The sequence below is a fragment of the Leishmania mexicana genome, chromosome 22 (genome assembly GCF_000234665.1).
Source record: "Leishmania mexicana MHOM/GT/2001/U1103 complete genome, chromosome 22".
NCBI classification, from domain to species: domain Eukaryota; phylum Euglenozoa; class Kinetoplastea; order Trypanosomatida; family Trypanosomatidae; genus Leishmania; species Leishmania mexicana.
The window spans coordinates 629,636-649,715 of NC_018326.1; the positions used below are offsets into that span (position 1 = coordinate 629,636).

The window sequence follows — 20,080 nt, forward strand, 5'->3', positions numbered from 1 at the left end:
CAATATTATCTCGAGTTCAGAGAAAAATAAATATATAAATATAGATATATATATTATCCTTTTTGTTCCTCCTTTTCAGTGTTCAAACTCCGCGCAGGTGTTTCACTCTCGCTGCGTGCTCCACCCCCCCTCCCCCATGTCTTCCCTTCCTCCTCCTCCCCCCGCTAGCTTGGAAGCCACGTGAATGTGCAACTGGGCTTGAGCTCGTCTCTTTTGTTGTTTTCCCTTTCCACGCCCTTCATTGACTGCACCTCTCTCTCTGGTGATCTACACACTGCTCCTATTGTGCGCGGGCTCCTCACTGGTTTCCTGTTGTCGCCCCTCTGCCAACCTTTTCTTTTAACACTCCACGGCGTGTAGCTAGCTGCTGGTGCTTTGTGTGTGTGTGTGGAGCTCGTGCTGCGCGTCGCAAGGGGGGGGGGCGGTGGCCGTGATGGAGATAGGAGTCCCTGAGGAAAGAAACATGGATTTGTGGGGTCTCGACGATGGCCGACACGCCACCCACCGCTTTCTTCTCTCCCTCCGTCCTCCGCCCGAGATGGTCGTTTCTTTGAGCGACTGCTCCAAAGTGAAGCAGCCAAACCGGCTAAACAGCAGCGGATGGCGGTGAGGACACGACATTCAAGTTGGGCAAGGAAAAACCAAGCGAAGCAAGAAAATCGAATGCGTCACTTTACCGGCAAAAAGGCAGAGGCAGGGTCCAGCTAGCGCCCTTCCCCAAAAAACAACAACGAAAGGCCCACAGCCGCACTCCAGCCACGCACGAAGGCCTGTACAGACGCGTGCGTGGATTAGGCATTGCGGGGCGACCCCGCCCACCCGATTGCAAGCACGCATACTCGCATGGGGAGGTCTTTCCTTTTCTTTTTTCGGTCATTCGGCTACATGTATTGTGTGTGTGTCCCATTGAAGGCAAATTCGTATGTTAGCGTCAGGAAGCCAAAGGAAAGGCCTGGACAAACGGTCGTCACTTCACGGAGCCTCTCCCCCCCAAAAAACACAAGAGAGCGGGACGGCGGAAGATACATGTGGGGATCCGTCTCGGACTGTTTTTCTGCTTTTTTTTCTTTCCCTTTCCCTTGTGTGTGCACATATCTGTTCTTCATTCTCATCTCATCTCTGTGCTTTGATGACGGTGAGAAACACTTCAGTGCGCGGCTTCACAGGGCCCCGCACCCCCCCTGTCGGGGAGCCAACCAGCCCCATATCCCCCTGCCAGTGCTGAACCACTTTCTGGTGGCGACAGGGCCAGGTACCTACGACGTGGGGGGTGAGAACGATTTGTGGTTACTGGCGCCGGCGGTTCGGTCCTGGATGGCGCGGTGTCGGGGTGGGCTGCGACAGCGCGTACGCATGCGTCATTCATACGGGTGTGAAAGTGCCGGCGTGACCCGTGAGTGCGAACTCTGGCCCGGGAAAATGATATAAGAAACGACTCTTGCATCCGATCGAAGGCGAGCACAGCGAATAGCGCCTTCGCTGTCGTGGTACTCGAATACCAAGGGCTGACCTCCAGTCGAACTCCGCTGTATGAGGTGCGAGCGCCCCCTGCTTCGTCTTTTCCCACCTGAACACGCCGTTCCTGTTCCCTCCGTGTCTTTCGCATGTGCCGATGTGACAAGGAGGCGGGAGTCGGTTGCGAGATCAGCCATGTTTGAAGCGGGGATGGGAGGAGAGATCGGGGGGGGCCGTATCGCCGTATGCTGGAATGGGCTAAGGATGAGGACGACGACTGTTCACCGGCACACACCCAAGCCAGGGCTCTCTGCAGCCCCTCGCCCACTATCTCATGTGCTTTTTCTCTGTCGCTATCGTTTCCCCCGTTTTTCCTCGCTCTCGCGGTGTTGCGAGCCTTTGTCCACCTTTTCCCTCTCTCTGCCCCATCGATGCGAAGCACGCGTAGGTGCGCTGCCCGCCTCTTCCCACGTGCACGCTCGTGCTTACCTTCTACCGCGTCTCCCATCAGATTCAAAGGAAGAGAGGCGCTGACATCGTCAGGAGGCTGCGGTGCCAGCACATACATGTACGCACGTGCTTGTGCGCATCGAATCGTCGGCTGCGTTTTCAATCTTTAATCTCCCGTAGCTTGTCGCCTCTGATCCGAGAGCAGGTCACACAGAGCCACGTGGTATTCGCTCTCCCCCTCCCCTGCACACGCGCCGCCCCTCTACGTCTTTGCCACCGCAGCAGCATACGGTGGGCGGCGGCGACGAAGGGAGAAACGCTGCAGTGCGGCTCAACGCACAAGCTTCGAGAGCTTTTAGGTGGGGGGCTGTTAGCCACAGACAACGCTCATTATGAACAGCATCTGCCGTACGTGTATGCGCACCGGTGTAACCATGTGCAGCGACTTGCGTGTGCTCGCAGGTCGTACTTGGCCATTCTCGCAGCGGATGACTTTGCACTCGCCCTTTCACCAAAAGTCGCTCTCGCTCACCTGCTCGAGCACGCTGCACAGTCTGCGCCATGCCTCTAGTCGCACCTTCCGTACGTCCGCGTCGACCTCGGCTGCAAAGCGCAAGTGCAAGAGATCCCCCCCGACGTCGACTAGCCCCAGTCGCAGGACAGAGGCCGCGGCTTCTTCCAAAGATGAAAAGGCCGCTGACCTGTTCGCGGTGGAGGAGCATCGGTTGACGGAGAATGATGTGCGGCTGGCTATGCGCACGCTCATGGCGTCGCACTTCAGCCTCGTCCAGCACGCCCGAAAACCGGAGAAGATGCAGGTGGCAAAGGAGCGGGAGGCGATCGAAGAAAAGCATCTGGATAGGCAACGTCGTCTCCTCGAGAAGGACGAGAACTCACTGCGACTACTCGGGGCGGACGGCATGGTGATAGGGGAAGGCATCCTTCCGCTTCTGGCGGTAGCTAAGAGGAACCCCTACGACGCGACTAGCACTCGCCGTGCCACGTTATCGCCTGACAACGCTACGTGGCGAGCGCTGAACCCAGTCGGTCTCGCAGCCTCACAAGCCGTTGCATCTGCCTCGCTTCCGGGCGACGGCGACGATGCCGACGCGCTGAGTGAGGCTGAGTACGCTTCTTTCCTCGCGCGCTCTGGGGGCGCATCGATCGACGGTAGCAAAGGGGAGGAGGCGGAGACGGACGCGTGGAAGTCGGCCACGCTGGCCACACTGAGTGTACCTGACCTCTCTGTCTACGACGCAGACCACGACTTCCGCATCAACAGTGAGGAAGTGGTGCGAGGAGCAGGGGGTGACAGCTCGAGGGTGGCGCCGTCGAGTACGGGCAGCACCGCCGAGGCGCAGGCGGAGAGACTAGGCGTGGCAGCTGGCTTAGATCCGTTGTCGACACGCCCAAGTGCCTCCAAGGCAGCTGCTGCGGCGATGCAGCTTCAGTTCGATGAAGACGAGGACACCGACTACACCGTCGCCGCCTTCATGGACGGCGATGATCCGTTGGACTTATGATGGGGAGTCGCTGCTGCTGCTGGTGCTGCGACCATAGTGTTTCGCAGTCGAAAGGAAAGGTGCGCACCTTTCGAAGCATCGAAAAGGTCTGCGCTGGCAAGGTGGTGCTGGACTTTACTGTTCTGTTTTTCTTCCGTGTCTCCTTGCATCTCTCTGTGAGTGTACTGGGAAGGTTGGTTGTAGCGACGCAGCCAGACCACCGCGGTGAAACCTTGGCCTGCTTGGCGAGTGTGCGTGGCGCAGTCGCTGGGTCGATGGACAGCCCGCTGGCGGCCACAGAGGGCCTTGTGTAAGTCCATTTCTTCGCACAGCATTATGAGCAGAAAAGATGGCACGTCGCCTGTGCGCTTCTTCCCTCCCTCTTTTCAGGTGTTTCCGTATGAGGCGCACTGCATGTGTTCATGTGTGGTTGCTCGCGTCTGCTAGCAGGAGCGTGCACGGTGAGGGAGATGTGAGCGGAGAGGCGTGGCTCCTCAAACGTGCACCGTGGCTTTGTGCATGTGTGCTCGTCGCCATCTCTTCTCACTTCACCTTTGCCTGTGGGGCCATCGTGGCGGCGTACAGCCGGTGCGGAACGGTCCCGCCTGCTGGGTGGAAAATCGAACTTACGCCTCCTCCTCTTTGCATATGCTCCACGGCAGACTCGCTGCGTGTGCTTCCCACGTCTCTCTTCCACGCTGCTCCTCTCCGTGGTGCCACTTGTTGTGTTCTTGTACGAGTTGGGGTACACACACACGCACACGCAGCATACACACATACACACCTCACCCACGACCCAATCACCCGCAGCCGCTATAATGCTTTACCGCACGGCAGTTCCAGTGCCGGGTGACGCCCTTGTGCAGCGCAATCTGGAGTTCACGCGAACCGCGTGGAAGGCAGGCCTCCGTCCCGATCAACGCGAGGCGAATCAGTTGCGGGTGGTGGAGATGGACTTCCCGCTGCTCTCCCGTGACGTGGTGCAGGTGAAGTGCGGCAACACTGTCGCCACAGCCACGGTCAGTTGCGACCTTGTAGAGCCCTCCCCGTACCGTCCAAAGCATGGCTTCTTCGAGGTGCATGCTCGCCAGCTGCTGCACGAACGCGACCCTCTCGACCAATTGAAGGAGATTAAGCGCATTAGCATGTACCTGACACGACTACTCTCCGGCAGTGTGCTGGAGACGGAGGGGCTTTGCGTCATCCCAGGCCGCCGGGTGTGGAGCATTGATGCAGAGGTGATCATTGTGAACAATGATGGCAACGTGCAAGATGTGGCGCAGTGGGCCGTGATGGCTGCCCTGCAGCACGTACGGCGGCCCGAGCTCACTATTCGTGGCGAAGACGTGGTTGTACACCCTCCGCATGAGCGGGACCCGGTGCCGCTGCCGCTTCATCACATCCCTCTCTCCTTCACGTTTGCTGTCTGCGCCAATCCGCAGGAGGTGCAGCTGGCGGTGCGCGCGGCCACGCTGCGTCGTGCACAGGGATCTCGAGGCGGTGCTCCCTCCGGGGCCAACGCGGATGAGGGCGACGGTGAAGCGAAAGATCTCGGCTGGTCGAGTGACGCACTGCAGGTCGTGGTGGATCCGTCTTTAGAGGAAGCTGCCGCGGCCGCGTGCACGGTGTCGGTGGCCGTGAACGGTGAGGGTTACGTGTGCTCGCTGGAGAAAGCGGATGGCTGCGATGTGTCAATCGCGTACCTGGGACAATGCATGGAGACTGCCACGAAGCTCACGCAGGCGCTGCTGATGCAGATGAAGGAGTCAATGGAGGCGCACAATGCGAAGCGCACAGAAGCGGTGCGCAGCCAGTTTCTCTGGGCACAGCAGCGTCGCGGCATCCAGGCTATTGGGACCCCGGGTGACGAGGGGGAACACGCAAGCAAGAAGGTCAAGTCCGAGGAATGAGTGTGAGTGAGGGGCGGTGTACCACTCTCGCTATCGGCCCACTCAGCCTGGCACACGCACGACGACCTATGTGCGCCTGCAGAAAGAGGTGGTGTGTGTGTGGGTGAAGGTGAGACGGCGGCGACACGCCCCTGTCCCTCTCACTGTTCCCCTCCTCGGCGCCTCACCGCTTATTCTCCTTTTCGTCCGGTGCTACGCTAAACGGGTAAGCGCAACGTGTGCCACTCCACTAAGCAGCGAAGAAACCGAGGGCATTTACCATGATGCAACGCGAGGCGTTAACCGCCCCGGTCAATGTCATCCCGTATCACGCACGCACCTCACGCACTCTCGAAGCACCGGTGTTGCTGCGCGTATGCGTGCGGTTTTGCGTATCTGTGCATGGAAGAGCGCATCGCACTATGTATGTTCATATGTATGTAAGAGGATGGCAGGGAGAGAAGTGCCGCCCTGCTCTCTGTTCTGTGCTTCCTCTCCCGCGTGCTTGACTACGCCACCTTGCTTCTACTTTCCTCGCACGTCTTCATCCATGTCTCTCTGCCGCCTCCTGTGCCGTGAACAGCGGGCACGACCGGTACTCTCCTCCCTGCCCTTCTCTGCTCCGCATCACCCTTCCCCCTCCCCTCCCACACACGCCTACAACTGCGGGAGCGCAGGTGCACATATCCACACACAGATACAGACGGACGGACGCGTCCTCATTTTAGCCGCGCGCCACCGACTGCAGTGTTTTTCCTTGCTTAGTGGTGGTGTGAAGTCCTCTTGTGCACACCAACCTCCCTTCTCCCCCCCCGGCACTGCGTGCATGTGCGTGTGTGTGTGTACACACATCTCTCTCCATGCCCTCCATCCGCACACTATCTTGTCTCTTGCTTGCTCATTCGACCTTTTAAATTTCGTTAGCCTCGTTGCCGGCCTGTACGGTGTGCGGCCTCATAACTGGACGCACGCAGACACGCGCTTCCTGGAGCCTTAGCGATGCTGGCGGTGCGTAAACTGGTGGAACCCACCGCGGTGAACGCGGTGTGCGTCTTGCAGTTGGAGTCGGATGCGGCGACGCCAGCGCCGTATGGCAACAGAGCTGTTGTTCTGGCGGCCATTTCCGAGTCGATCCACGTGTTTGACCTCGCACCGGCCTCCGCGGCCACGGTTCTTGACTCATCCGTCTCGTCGTCAGCATTGGGTTTTCAGTTTTGCCCACGAGGCCACGTTTTCAACGTTGGCTGTGGCGTGTCCGGGCTGCTGGCGCTGGCGAACCAGTGCTTAGTCGTGTGGACGCGAGACCAGGAGTGCATACTGGTGCGTTACCAAGCTAACCTTGCTAGTCCTCCCTCCAAACGTGCGAGCGTTGCCGACGGATGCCGAGTATACAAAGAGGACGGGCAGCCGTCGCCGTTGCACAACAAGGAACATCACTGGTACGTGGTGCGGCGAATGCGGCTGTGGTGCCCCGACGCAGGCGAGCTTCTCCCGGCGCCGGAGATGGGCGTCAACGAGGGCATGGACACTGTCTTCATCCGCTTCTCCGAGAAGCACGTCTTCCTTGTCTGCATGAGGTGGGTGGCGTCCTGCATGCCAGGGGATAAGGGACGCCTGTCAGCGGACACGCTGCGCACCTGCCGCTGGCATACAGGGAACTACATGCGCGCCTACGCCGGCACCGGATTCCACTACCCGACCCAGAGCTGCAGTGTGGCCACACGACGCCCACGCGAGAGCAGCTCCGACCATCAGGTGCGGCTTGAGCGGCTCTGGCAGTCATGCTCCCCCTTCGCCAGCATACCTGACGAGGACCTCATTGCGAGCCACTCGGTGAGAGAGCTGGCTCGGCACAAGGATGCAGAGACGCAAGGCGCCGCTGCGAGGTATGCCTCGGTGTCACCTTCATCCCCGACGGACGACTACTGCGGCGTGAGCGATGTGTGGTTGCGTCGTGAGGCCCACACCGCCCCGTCACCGCTGATGCCATCGCCGGCGCAGTACTGCGGCAGTCCACTGGGAGGTTTCGCAAACGTGCGAGGCACCGGAGGAAATACCGCCGTTCACCACGCTCCACCGACACTCTTCGGTTCCAGGACTGTCGCCCTCAAGGACAGGTACGCCTCACCGCATAAGAGCGCTATCGCTGTGGTTGCGCCACGGCGAAGGGGGCGGCGGGGGGTAGAGTGGCTGCTGCTCGTGATGGTGAGCACCGACTCTTATACGGCGGTCTACCACCTGCAGAGGCGGCACACTCCGCTGACGGCACACCACCTCGTCCTCGACGGACTCGTGCACGACGCGGCGTACCCGCGGCAGGTGCTCCTGTGCTCCCATAGCGGTGACGCTATCAACGATGTATGGGTAGCTCTCAGTAACGGCGTCGTGACGCGATTCTCCTTGTCGGTGCTGCGGTCCAGGTGGAGCGCCGGTGGAGATGGGGCCAAGGTAGGGTGGCCCAGAATATCAGTATCGGGCCTGCCTCCATCCTTCTACTGCCGACGCATGCTTCCGGCTGACGGCCTCATCGGCACTGACCCGCACCTCAGCAGCCCCGGCAGCGTTGGAGCTGACACCTCAGCTTACCCCTGTGCAGGACGGTACACCATCTTCTCCGATGGAGTTCAAGACGCGTACGTAGTCGACCTCGTGGAGTGCCGAGTGGTAGCGGCCATGGCTGCCGATGGCCCCATGACCGACATCTGCGAAGCCCCGCACGGCTTCGTGGCAAGCTTTGCGAAAGGGGTGCTGCGGTACCTTCAGCCTGGCGTTCCCCTGCATGTGTGCGGGACGGCCACCCTCGCTGGGGTGACGGATGCCCTGCACGTCGCACGTGTGCGGTGCAGCACTGCCGGCGACAGCGATGACGTCGCCCCTGGTGTGTATCTCATGGCTAGTACGAGGTTCGCCTCGCAGTTGTTCTTTGTGGAGGAGGGGGGCATACGTGCCACTGCGGGGGGTGGGTGGGCCTACGCGATGGACGAGCCCACGCTGGCGTTTGGCGCCGGCACCGCAACACTCGCGCAGTGCACGGCGACACGTTGGTGTGTCGGGCGTGTTGTGCACACGCTTCCAGAGGTCTTCTCGCACGCGGCCATCGCGGAGTTGCCCATCCTCGGGCTCGTGTGCGTTGGCGCCGTCGCAGCTGCGAAGCACAACGCGTGCGCGCGCCTTGCAGTTGGGACTGGGACCGACGTCCGCATTCTTCGCATTGCGGACGTGACCTGTGGGGCATGGTCGTGTGTTACGGTGACGGCACTCGAGGGAGATATGGCGATGCATGCTGTGATGGGACGATGGGAGGGCGGGGTGACAGTGGCGCAGCTGCAGTACGCGCCTGAGTCGTGGCGATGCGTGGCGGCGTGCACGGTTCATCCAACGTTCGGCACCGGCGCACCGTTGCAGCGCCTGCTGCCCCTGCCGCGTGCCGGGGCGCACACTCGCTGGATGGCGACTCACACCAGTGGAGAGGTGTCTATTCTAACGGCGGCGCCGCTCAACACATGTGCGGCTGAGGCGACAGCAGGAGCGGGGATGCCGGCGCTGCTGCATGCGTGGGCTGCAGCAGAGAACGTGCGGGGCGGCAATGGTGTCCCGGTCACCACAACGGCAGCGGTGCCGCTAATGCGAGCCGCAGGCGGTGATGCGCTGAACGGCTTCGATGGGGCACTGCTGCAGCCGCGAGATGGCGCCGTGCTTTTTTTCTCTGTCCCCCTTGAGGAGGCCGACACACAAACTCCGCCGCTGATGCGGCGACACCGCGAGAGCGACGAGGCGGACTTGGCATGGAGCACCCGGCTGGAGTACACCGTACGTGCCATCCTCGAGCCGCTTGATGCAGCACAGGTGAGGGCGTCTTCGTGGCGCGAGGCGATTCTATTCGAACGCGGCACTGCCACCGGTAACCTGGCGTACGACCTCCTGGTAGCACACCATGACAAGCTGACGCTGCTGGCCCTTGACCGACATGTCTTCAGCCGCGACCAGCGGGCTGCCGGCGCGACACCACCCGGAACCCGCGCCTATGCGCTGGTCTCTGCTGCGCCCACTCGCTACGTATGCACTCATCAAGCCAGGCTGTCACAGATGAAGGCGAAGGCGCGTGAGACGCTCCTCGAAGTGGCGAGTTCGCCGGATGGCGAGTATGGAGACTTGATGTTATGTGTGATGGTGGGGACTGGGGCCCAGCACACAACGCGACTCACAACTGTGCGCACGACAACACTGATGACGCTGGAGTCGGTCGTGCTGAACGACTGCACGGCTCACTGGATGGCCTCCGTGCCAACCTCGGGGCGCGCTGCTGGCCAACACGCCTCTCCGTTGTTTCTTTTGTGCACCCGTCATGTATCCTCTGGTTTCGTGCAGCTGCAGGTGGTGACCGGCAACCCGCTGCGAGTTGTTTCTAGCGCGACGCTTGAGGATGTGCCAGCCCCGCCAGACGCGAAAAACGGGCACGTGTCCATTGACGGGTCCGTGCAACTTGTGCCGTCGCGCGCGAGCGAGGGCGGCGAGCTGGGGATGTCGGAGGTGTTGGTGACAGTCGCCGCCGACTACGGGATTCACCTATTCGCCCTGCGGGGGCACACGCTGTACTTCCAGCACTGCGTGGTGGCCCCAGAGTGTGTCAGCGCCGTGGTACTGTGCTACCCGGTGGTGGCAGTGTGCACACAGGGCGAGACGAACGTCTACCTGCAGGTGTACCCGGTGCACGACACGACCGAGTCCCTTGCACCCCCCTACACGGCGGCGGCGACGAGGCTGTTGAAGGAGTACGGCAAGGTGTCGTGGAAGATGCGCGTGGAGGCTCGTGAGCCGTCCTTGGGTGGGTGTGTCATTGCGCAGGCGTCTCTGTACGACCGGTGTGTACGGACGGACTTGGAGGGCGACGTGTCGGTGGTGTTTGCTTCCTTCGCGGCTGCCTTCTCGCCCACGAAGCCGAGAACGGCACTCCATGTCAACCGCGAGGATGCCTACATCGGCTCCGCGGGCGGGCCGCAATCTTTTCTCACCCACGCTGTGCGTCTCCCGTCAGTGCCGACGAAGGCGCGGGTCATTCGCCGCGCTGACGCCATCCACCGCCGCTTCCCCCGCCAGCTGCAATGCAACGGCCGCCACGTCACGCTGCAGTCGCTGAGTCAGCGTAAAGACGGGTCCGCGCGTCTGCTGCTGCTGCCGTGTCACGATGGAAGTCTCTATAGCGCGTACGAGCTGCCCTTCAGCATTGCGCATCCGCTGATGCGGCTGGAGCAGGTCATCACCGACACCTACGCGCTCGATCTCTCCGCCACCGTGCACCCGACCTTCCCCGGACGTCTGCAGCACACCTACCACTTGCGTCCCTTTCACATCGCTCACGCTCTGCAGCCGGTAGTGGGGACACAGCGAGCGTTGAAGCAGGCATGCATCATTGTGGACGCCGTGAACGAGTACTTCATGCTGCGTGACGTTGTGCGCGATGGGTGGAGCAGAAGTGGTAGCACAACTAAGGAGTCAATGTGTGACGAGGCGGCCGCGCACCGGAAGTTCATCGCCCTCGATGACGTCGTGCAGACGTTGCTGGCCGAGGAGTACAATGGCGCGTACACGGTGGACGACTGCGCGGAGGTGCTCAACCTGTCTTGAGGAATGTGCTACCTTCTGTGATGCGCCGGTAAAGGGGACAAGGTGGATGGTGAAGGAGAGGAGGCTGGTCCGTCTACCGTTCCCTGGCGCGACGTGGGAGGTGCTCTCTTCTCTTTCCTCCTTCCCCCCTCTCCACCGCATACCCAGTTCCCTCTGCCGTGTGCCCCCGTCGCACATGCGCTTTTTGTTGTTGCCGACCGTTGAGGTGGCCGTGGGTGACAGACAAACGCTTTCATAGATGCTACGGAGATCATATCACCTCTCTAAAGTCATTTCTTTGCCCGCCCCGACCTCCCCCCTCTGCTCCACTATAGCGGGACGCGAACCCTCTGATGCTGTGCTGTCAAGGTGGGTGACTTGCGCCCTTCTCGCACGCACTGCGTGCCACACACACACACACGAAAGAAACGACTCGGAGAAAAGCAGGAGCCAGGAGATGCGCAAACCGCCCCGTTGTGGGGCTTACATCCTCTCCCTCTCCCTCGTCCCTTCTCTATGTGCGTCCCCCTGAGTGCCTCTCGCTTCATCTCTCCATCGCTCTCTGCCCCCCCCCCCCTCCCTACTGGATCTGCGCAGTATCGAACACGCCACTTCTTTTGGTTTGTTCACCTCCTTCCCCCTTTAGCAGCTCTCCCACACCTCAATTTGAGCCTCTGCTCTACTCTCCCCCTTCACTCTTTTCTCGTCCCAACGCGCTACTTCCTTTACCACGCCTCATCGCCCCCTCCTCCCCTCCCGTCCCGTCACGGCCGCCATCACAGCCATCATCACCGCTCGCCATTACCTGAGTCGCTCTCTCTTCGTTGTTGTGCTGTTTCTGTTCTCCTTTCCTTTGGCACAGCACAGGAAGCGAGCCTCTCTTTCGAGAAGAAACCAAAAGGAAACGACGAAAGCGGTCACAGTCTCCCTCTCCCTCTCCCTCTCCCCCTCTCCATCGCCATCATCCTCAACGCCCCGCCACGGAGAACCAACACGCAGACGCAGAAGAGAGTGCAGCAGGATCCACCGCGTTACACCCCCCGTGCCTCCCCCGTCAACTTTTTCCTTTTTCTCTTATAAACTTAGTGGCGGTAATTGTGTGTGTGTGCGCGTGTGCTGGTGTACGTGGCTTTTGTGGAGATACGCAAGTCTCCATAGAAGCGACTGTACGCTGAGGCAGACACACACCAGCGAGACACAAGACAGCTTTTAGCAGCAGCAGCAGTAGTAGTAGCAGTGTACTTCGCCACCTCTCTCTCTCCCTGTCTGTCTCTCCCCCAAGCCCGTGTGTGTGTGTGCGTGTGTGTGCGTTTTGTAAGACGTAAAATTTTGTGCTTTTCTCCTCTTGCGCTCTTCGTTTCTTCCTTGCTTTCTTTCCCTTCCCCCTTCCTCGTGTGTGTGTGTGTCTGTGTGTGTGTGCGCACCTACAGAAGGGTCACACAGCAGTTCGAGGTCTTCCCTTCCTCTCCCCTTTCCCAAGTATCATTATCAGTATCCTACTCACTCCCATTTATGTGTGCGTGTATGTGTCTCGGGCTCTCTGTCTCTCTCCCTCCCTCTCACTCACTCTTTGTGTTTCGTCTTGCTGTTCTTCCCGTCGTTCTTGTCGTCAAGGTTGTTGCAGTGTGTTACCACTGAGGTTGCTGTCGTAGCTGTTGTGCCTGTTGAGTGAGTCATTGCCCTCCCTCCATCTCTCTCGGTGAGTGTGTGTGTGTCTGAGCGTTTACGCTCTTCTCTTTATTCCTTTCGCTTTTTTCCCGTTCGTTGTCTGTTTCATTGAGTTGGCTGATCGCACTATACGCCTTCTTCTCCCTCCTCCGCCCCTCGGTTTCGTCTTGTGTCCGTGCTTTCTGTTGTGGGCACTCTCTCCCTCTCCACATCTCCTGTGCGCCCGTGTGCCCGTGTGTGTGTGTGTGTGTGTCTGGGGGGGATCTGAATTCTCTCCCTCTGCACAAGCCACCATCTCTCTTCTTTCTCTGCCTCTTCCTCCCATCTTTTTTTCGGTCTCTTTTCATTGTGTCGTTGTGGGGGGGGTCTACGCCGAACTCCTTCTCCCTCTCGTTCACATTTCTGTCGTGGCTGTTCCCCCCCTCTGTCGTGTGTGCGTGTGTGTGTTTGTCTGCGGTGCCCACTGCCGACTGTACGTTGTTGCTTTTTCCCTTTGCTTTCGACGACTTTTGTGTGCTGTTGTCGTCTCTCGCTCTCGCCCTGTTTGTCTGTTCATCGTCTGCGCCGCTGTTGTTTGCTCTTCACCCCCCATTCCTATTCCTCCACTTCCGTCTCTTCCCTTGTACCCGCTGTTACGCGCGTTGTCCTATTTTCCCACGGGCACGCCGGGCGCACGCACGCACACGCACACACAGAGAGAGGGATCTTGCTTGACGTGCCCGCATGTGTCTCTCGTAAGTGGCGGGCGTCACTTTCTTCTTTTCTCCTTTCGCTCCCCCTGCGCGTTGACTAACCGGTCTTCTCCTGTTTTCCTTTGGCGTCCGCGTTTTTTGGGCCCCGCGCACTCGCGTCTCTCTCCCCACCGCCTCAATACGTCTCCCTCTCATTTGCTGCGACGCACCGTTGGTGCCGCTCAGCATGGAGGACAAGAGCCGTAATCTACTGAGTCAGCTGAGCGGGCTGCGTCTCAGCGACGGCTCCATCGTCGGCAATCGCCTCGGCAGCGGCAACACTCCTCCCACGCTCTCCGCCTTCAGCACCCGTTCTACCCCCACCACCACGAGTCCTTCGAACTTTCCTGTATCGGCACTGCCGAGCCACTCGACTGATGCGCTGAACGGGTCGCTCGGGAAGCAGGAGCGCCGCGGCAACCGCGCGCCACGCGCAGACGCGAAGAAAGACGGTGAGTCACCAACTTCGTCCGTCACCGACAAGATCAACCGACTTCTCGCTCAAAATAAAGGGTCCTTGGGGAACAGCGGCGCCGCCGCGAGTGGGTCGTCTGGTGGCAACCGCGACGGTGGGGGCACTAGCATTCTCTCGTCGCTGGCCGCACAAATTGGTCACTCCCCGTCTCTATCGCCCAGAAACGGCGCTGCCAGCTCGACACACACCTCGACGCCGACAGCGGTAAGGACGGTGCCTATGTCTGCAGCATCGAGCTCAACCGTCGCCGTACCAAAGCCGCGCTCTGTGGAGGTCTCCACAACCATGTCCGCCACGACCCCTGCTGCTATGACCATCCCTGCTGCAGCCGAGTCGCTCAATCCGAAGGTGATGGAGTTCTTCACCAAGGCTGCCGGTGGCTCCCGGCCGCCGCCACCGCTGGTGGAGCCGACAGCGGCGCTGAAGAGCGCCATTGTTATCGAAGAGCCAAAGAACGGCAAGGCGACCGGGGGCCGCAAGGAGAAAGCAGCAGCAGCAGGAGCGGCGTCTTCATCATCCGCATCATCCGCCTCTGCGGCGGCTGCGACAGCTTCGAGTAACGCACGGTCTGCACACCAGCCGTCCTCCTCCACCAAGGCACAAAGGGAATCGACAGACCAGACCAACAAGTTTCTGGTAGACGCGTTCGGTGCCATAGACAACCTCGATGCCACCAAGCCCATTATCCGCGTGGCCCCGGAGATTCCGCGTGAGGGACGGTACATCATTGTTGGCGACGTGCACGGCTGCGTGGATCAGCTGGAGCAGCTGGTCGAGAAGGTAAAGTACGTGAAAGGAAAGGACTGTCTCTTCATCATTGGCGACTATGTGAACAAGGGGCCGGACTCAATCGGCGCGGTGCGCGCATGCCAGCGCCTTGGCGCGTACGGCGTGCTGGGCAACCACGACTACACCCTGTTGCGGTGCTGCGCTCGCATGCGGCGTCGCCCCTTCACCCCTGACGACCTCCGCGACCCGGTAAAGCGACTGGCCCAGAAATTGCCAAAGGACTGCGAGTACTACCTGCGTGGTCTGCCCCATATTGTGCGAATTCCTCGCCACAACGTCCTCCTCGTTCACGCCGGCCTGAACCTCCAACACTCCTTAGAAAATCAAAATGTCGAGGAGGTGATGCACCTGCGCCGGCTGGAGATGGTGCCGAACAAGCCGGGCATGTTCAAGGCAATCGCCAAGGGGGTGGAGGGGGAGCCATGGGCAAAGCTATGGAATGGGCCTGAGATGGTCATCTTCGGTCATGACGCCTACGCCGGCTTCCAGGCGCACGCGCACGCCTGCGGGATCGACACCGGGTGCGTTTACGGCGATCCGTTGACATGTGTCGTTTATGGCCAGGACAGCCCCGCGGGCGAGTTTTTCTCCGTGCCTGGGCTGCCCAAGTTGGAGAACGAGATGAAGGGTCTACCCCCGCCTAGCTCCGACATTTACGAGCAGGAGGACATGGACCTCGAGAAGCTCATTATTCGACCTACCACGCGCGCCACTCCGGCCATGATGAACGGCAGTGCTGACCCTCGTCCTGTGTTCCTGGAGGCACCGCTGGGCTACAAGGAGGGCGAGGAGAGCAGCGCCGTTGGTGCGTCCACCACTTCCACCGTGAAGGCGTCGAACCTCATGGCAACGGTTACCAGCACGAACACGGTAATGACGCCTACCTCCACGTCTCCTTTGCGCCTCTCCACACCGACGTGCACCGCCAATGAGCGGCTCATGGCGACGAACACCGTCAACACACGCGAAGTGCAGCGGGCGACACTGCTGGCTCTCTCTGCCACGCGCCAGCTTTCCGCGATCGCGGTGCTGCTCGCGATGCCCTTGTACGATCAAGAGATCGACGCAATGCTAGGCTCGGAAAGCGCTGACGAAGTCTCACAGGAGGCCTTCTGGGAGCCCTTCACTCGCCTCATCCTTGTGGCGGCAGCGGAGATGCCAAAGAACGACGTTGCAGCACTCGCAGGGGTGGAGGCGGCGCTGGAGCTCGCCTTCGATGTGTGCGAGGAAATGGAGGCGGTGGGGAGAAAGCTGCAACCGGAGCTGAAGAAATTTTTGCAGGCGGAGAGAGAGAGCCCTGCGTGGTCCAAGCGGATCGTGAAATGCGCGGAGATGCTGGTACTGGCGTAGATGGGGATATCCGCTCTGCACGACATTCTGGATGTCGGTCATGCCCAGCGCCATGTGTGTGCGTGGGTGGGGGGGGGTGGCTTGGGTCTGCGTATGCTTGCGCATAACGGGGACGACGCTATCATGGCGGGTGGTGGCCCCCGTTTGCCTTTAATGCCGCCTCCCTTCCTCCTGCATGCTCGGAAAGAACACCACGTCCCCCGTTTCTCTCTGCTCGTGTGTACATGCGGATATGTACGTGCGTGTGTCAAAACCTTGTCTCATAGCTAACACAAAGAACAGGGGGAGGTGCCATGGCCTGTCAAGGGAGGGAGGCGCAGGGGTAAGGGGCATACAGCGTAAGGGTGTGTGTGTGCGTGTGTGTAAGAGCCTACATATACGCGTGCATGCTTGCGCAGTTGGTCATAGCGGAATTCATCGTTCTTTCCATTCCGTTCAGAATGACGTCTTGATTGCATTCTGGCTGGCGTTGTCGCCTCCTCCTTTTTTCCCTCTTTTCGTTTGGACCACCCTGCGGCGTTTATCGGAGCCCCAGCGTTCCTCTGACGGGCGGCATCTCCCCAGCTTCCCTGCCGCCGCCAGCCCTTCCCCTTTCCACTCTACCTCCCTCCCTCCCCCTATTATTGGGTGCGTGCGAAGACAGCCGAGGAGCGACACGACACCGCCAAGGCCGCTTTTCTTCGTTATTATTTTGCTCTGTTGTGTGCGTGTTTTCCCCTACTCTCACTCGTATGTGTCCTCGCCATTTCCTCAATAACGGGACGAGACATGTTCCTCTCTCCTTCTTTGTGTGTGCCCGTTCTCCCTCTCTGTGTGTGTGTGTGTGTGTGTGTGGTCTAGCTCACAAACATCGCGACCGTCGAGGGCTCCCACAGCCATCACCGTCTTCTTCAGATGCCCCCCTCTTTGGAATCGGTGCTGAGAAGGACCCCCTTGCTCTTCCTTCCTCTTGCATAGAGACGCGCGCACGTCTCCTTGTCTCGGTGTGTCGTCGAGTGGAAGGAGGAGGGCAGGAAGGTGTGCTTGTGCGTGCGGTCTCGTGCGTTTCTTGTGCTTCTCTTCAATTCGAGGATACACCACGTAGAGCTGAAGCAAGGACAGTCAACGTTGTGCGCTTCGCCACACGGAGAGCAGGGTAGCGTGGGGGGGGGGCTCGGGAAAGAGGGGATTGCTAATTGGTCAGGGGGAGGGTGGAGGAGGTTGGCGCATGCGCTCTCGTGGAGCGTGGTCTCTCTCTCTCGGCATTCTACCCCACCCTCTTCCTTCCTTCGGCCTTTCCCACTTGCTGCTTCTCTCCTCGCGCTGTCTTCGTTCTCCGCGTTTGTGGATTCGCTTCCTCCCCTTGTTCCGCTTGTCACGCACACACGCCCCTCTCTATCGCACCCTGCCCCCGCCACCTCGCCGAGATGCGACTTGGTGAGGCGGGTGCGGCACGCTCATTGTAATTTTGCACGCTCTCACCTACCCATAAACGGAGAGGAATGACTGATATGAATGCAGGGCACTGCCGACACTGTCCACTTACAGATATACGCACGCAGATGCACAGGGCAGTACAGCGGTGCTATGCGCACACGTACGAATAGCATACAGTCGCAAGGGAACCACAGACAGATAAGAGAGAGGGCGCAGTGCAAGTCGATTTGGATGTCCCTTTTATAACAGCCTTGATGAAGAGCTTAGTAGAAAGACAAAGACACGCACGTGCGCGTGCTTCGACTTTAAAGACGTTCTTGAACCCGCACAAACACAGCGTTGCATCATCTCTCTTCTCTCTCCTGAGTGTGTGTGTGTGCCCCGGTGCTGGTTCCGCTCTATCTCTCTGTACGGTGAGCGAGTCGGTGCTCGAGTGCGCGTGTGCCTTCTCTCCCTTCTTCTATTTGAGCATGAGCCATAAGACGACCACAACCACACACGCTCGGCGGTGGGTGCGGCGGTGTGGCGGCGGTAATGGTTTCTCTCTCTGTGTCTGTGCCACTCACGTCCCCCTTTCACCATGCTCCTGCTCCCCCCCACCCCTTCTCTCCCCCTCCTCTCCTCCTGTCTCCAATCTATTAGCTTTATCTTTCACATTTTCTTTGTCTCCTCTGTTGTGTGCGTGTGAGTGATGTATTCCATCTTCCTCTTCTATATCTTCCTTTGTGTCTTGTGCTATCTTCATCTCCTCTGTTGTGTGTGAACCTCCCACCCTCCCCCTCTTCCCTTTCTGTGTCTGTGCCTGTGTACGCGTGCGCGCGTGTCTCTGCTGAGACTGATATGCACACGCACGTGAAGGAGCGTTTTCGATGGCACTAGTCCACACTGCTTCAAGGCGTGTCTCTCTCCCTCTCGCTCGCTGTGCGTGTGGGCGTGCTGCCCGCCTCTCTGACAAAGGTGAGGAAAAGGGTGGAGGCACGCACCTGTGTGTGAGTGCCGATGGGCAGGGGTGAGGCGAGGCGCACTTTTGCCGTGTATGAGGGATGGCGCGGGGGTGTGCCCCTCATGACCGCTGGCAGACTACACGTCACAGCTGCGCCACGCACCCCACCTCACTTCGTTGTCCGTCAACTTCCGCTTTGTCTTCTTCCTCCACCTCTCTCCACCTCATGCCACCAAGAGCACCGCAGAGGCTGCCGTGTGCACGCAAACTGCGAGTTGTGTTGCGGTGTGGTGGTGGTTACCTAACAACGGCGAGGGGCGGGCAGGAGAGGACGCAGCGGTGGCGGGGAGGCCAAGCGACTGCGCCGGAACGCAAGCGGGGCGTGACGAGCAGGAGGGAAGGATCTCCCACGAGAGAGAGGGTGCTCTCTTTGCTTTTGCATTATTGTGCTCTTCGAGTGAACCTGATGGCCAATCTCCAACCGGGGTGTCTTCCGCACTCACACACACACACACACACTCTCGCGTCTGCCGCGGAGTGTGGGGTTGACTTGGTAACACACGTTTTGCGTGTCGCGGAACCTTTCTCTCACGGTGCCAGCACTTGCGCCTCGCCGCCATCATCACTGCCACCGCACGTACAAAACGAAAAACCCCGTAAGCGTTAACGAACAAGGGTGCAAGGTAGTGGGAGGGTGACGGAGGAGAGAGAGAATTACTCTGAGAGGGGAGGGAGCGGTGATGCTGCTACACGTGTGTTTGTGAAGGGGAAAAAGGACAGAGGTGATAAAAGAAGCGAGTGCACACATATGCGCATCTGCGCGTATGAGGGGATGCTACCCCGCTCTCTCTTCTCTTCCCTCCTCGTCCCCATGCTGTGCTTCGATCTCTTTGACCATCGTCGTCGTGTGCGCCCCCCTTCCTCCCCCTTTGCTGCTCCTCTTTCGCTCATGCGTGCGTCTGTGTTCACGTGCACGTCTGTGCTTGTGTGTGTGTGTGTGCTCACGCCATTCGCTAGCTCCTCCTCCCTCCTTCCTTCCATCTCGTTGGTTTCACACGTGCTCTGCGCTTTACTTCTCTTCCCGCCCTCTTTTCGCTCGGCTCGTTCCTTCTGTGTGTTGGCGGGGTGTCGTTTCTCGTCTCCCTCTTTTATCTCATCTCTCCGCCCGTGCGTGCGTGTGTGACTTGACTCTCTCTCCCCCATGAACCCTTACGACGTATAACAAAACTGCCTTGTGGAGCCACACACGCACACGCTTGCCCCTTTCTCGCTTTGCTTGTAAAGGCGAGCGCATAGGGGAGCGTCAGCGCTTCTGTGGAGCGCGCGCGTGTGTTGTGAGCAGGCGGCACCAGCCCCCTTTTTCCTTTGCACACCCACGCCCTTTCTCTTAGGTCTGCACCTTGAGCTCTTTTTCCCCTCCGCACGCATGCCTCGCAGCGCCTCCGAAGGAGCCGGGATAATGCAGGACAGTGCATAGAGGGTGGGCGAGACAGGGTCACTGAGAACAGAGTGGAGAATTCACATGTGCTCTGGTCCTAACCCCCGGTCTTCCTATCGGCGTATCTCACGAGGGAGGCGGGGGCAGGTGCTTGCCAGCTTGTGTCCATGAGACACACACAGACCCCTGCTTCATGTGTGCTTCTCCTTCTCTTCACCACCCCCGCGGCCTCTAGCCAGTCCCCCCGCCCTCGCTGGTGCGCGTACCCCATGCCGTCGATCTTTCAGAGCTCACGCTTCTCCATCCAGATCACACATGCGCCACACTCTTCCTGCTTTGCTTTGCCCTCCTACGCTACGTCCCCTTCCCC

At 59.8% G+C, this 20,080-nt stretch overlaps 4 protein-coding genes across 4 annotated transcripts; all 4 read left to right on the top strand.

Moving 5' to 3' along the window:
* Positions 1 to 2,339: 2,339 nt before the first annotated feature.
* LMXM_22_1570 (conserved hypothetical protein) lies at positions 2,340 to 3,428 on the top strand (the record flags this gene model as incomplete). The annotated part of the gene is made up of 1 exon (XM_003875562.1): positions 2,340 to 3,428. One exon carries the CDS (start codon positions 2,340 to 2,342, stop codon positions 3,426 to 3,428), a length of 1,089 nt encoding a protein of 362 aa, XP_003875611.1.
* Positions 3,429 to 4,225: 797 nt separating this feature from the next.
* Positions 4,226 to 5,317, top strand: LMXM_22_1580 (exosome complex exonuclease RRP45 homolog,putative; the record flags this gene model as incomplete). Its single annotated transcript, XM_003875563.1, has 1 exon — positions 4,226 to 5,317. The coding sequence occupies one exon, from the start codon at positions 4,226 to 4,228 to the stop codon at positions 5,315 to 5,317; it is 1,092 nt and encodes a 363-aa protein (XP_003875612.1).
* A 978-nt stretch (positions 5,318 to 6,295) lies between these two features.
* LMXM_22_1590 (conserved hypothetical protein) lies at positions 6,296 to 10,921 on the top strand (the record flags this gene model as incomplete). Its single annotated transcript, XM_003875564.1, has 1 exon — positions 6,296 to 10,921. One exon carries the CDS (start codon positions 6,296 to 6,298, stop codon positions 10,919 to 10,921), a length of 4,626 nt encoding a protein of 1,541 aa, XP_003875613.1.
* Positions 10,922 to 13,486: 2,565 nt separating this feature from the next.
* LMXM_22_1600 (putative ser/thr protein phosphatase) lies at positions 13,487 to 15,913 on the top strand (the record flags this gene model as incomplete). The annotated part of the gene is made up of 1 exon (XM_003875565.1): positions 13,487 to 15,913. The coding sequence occupies one exon, from the start codon at positions 13,487 to 13,489 to the stop codon at positions 15,911 to 15,913; it is 2,427 nt and encodes an 808-aa protein (XP_003875614.1).
* Positions 15,914 to 20,080: the final 4,167 nt, after the last annotated feature.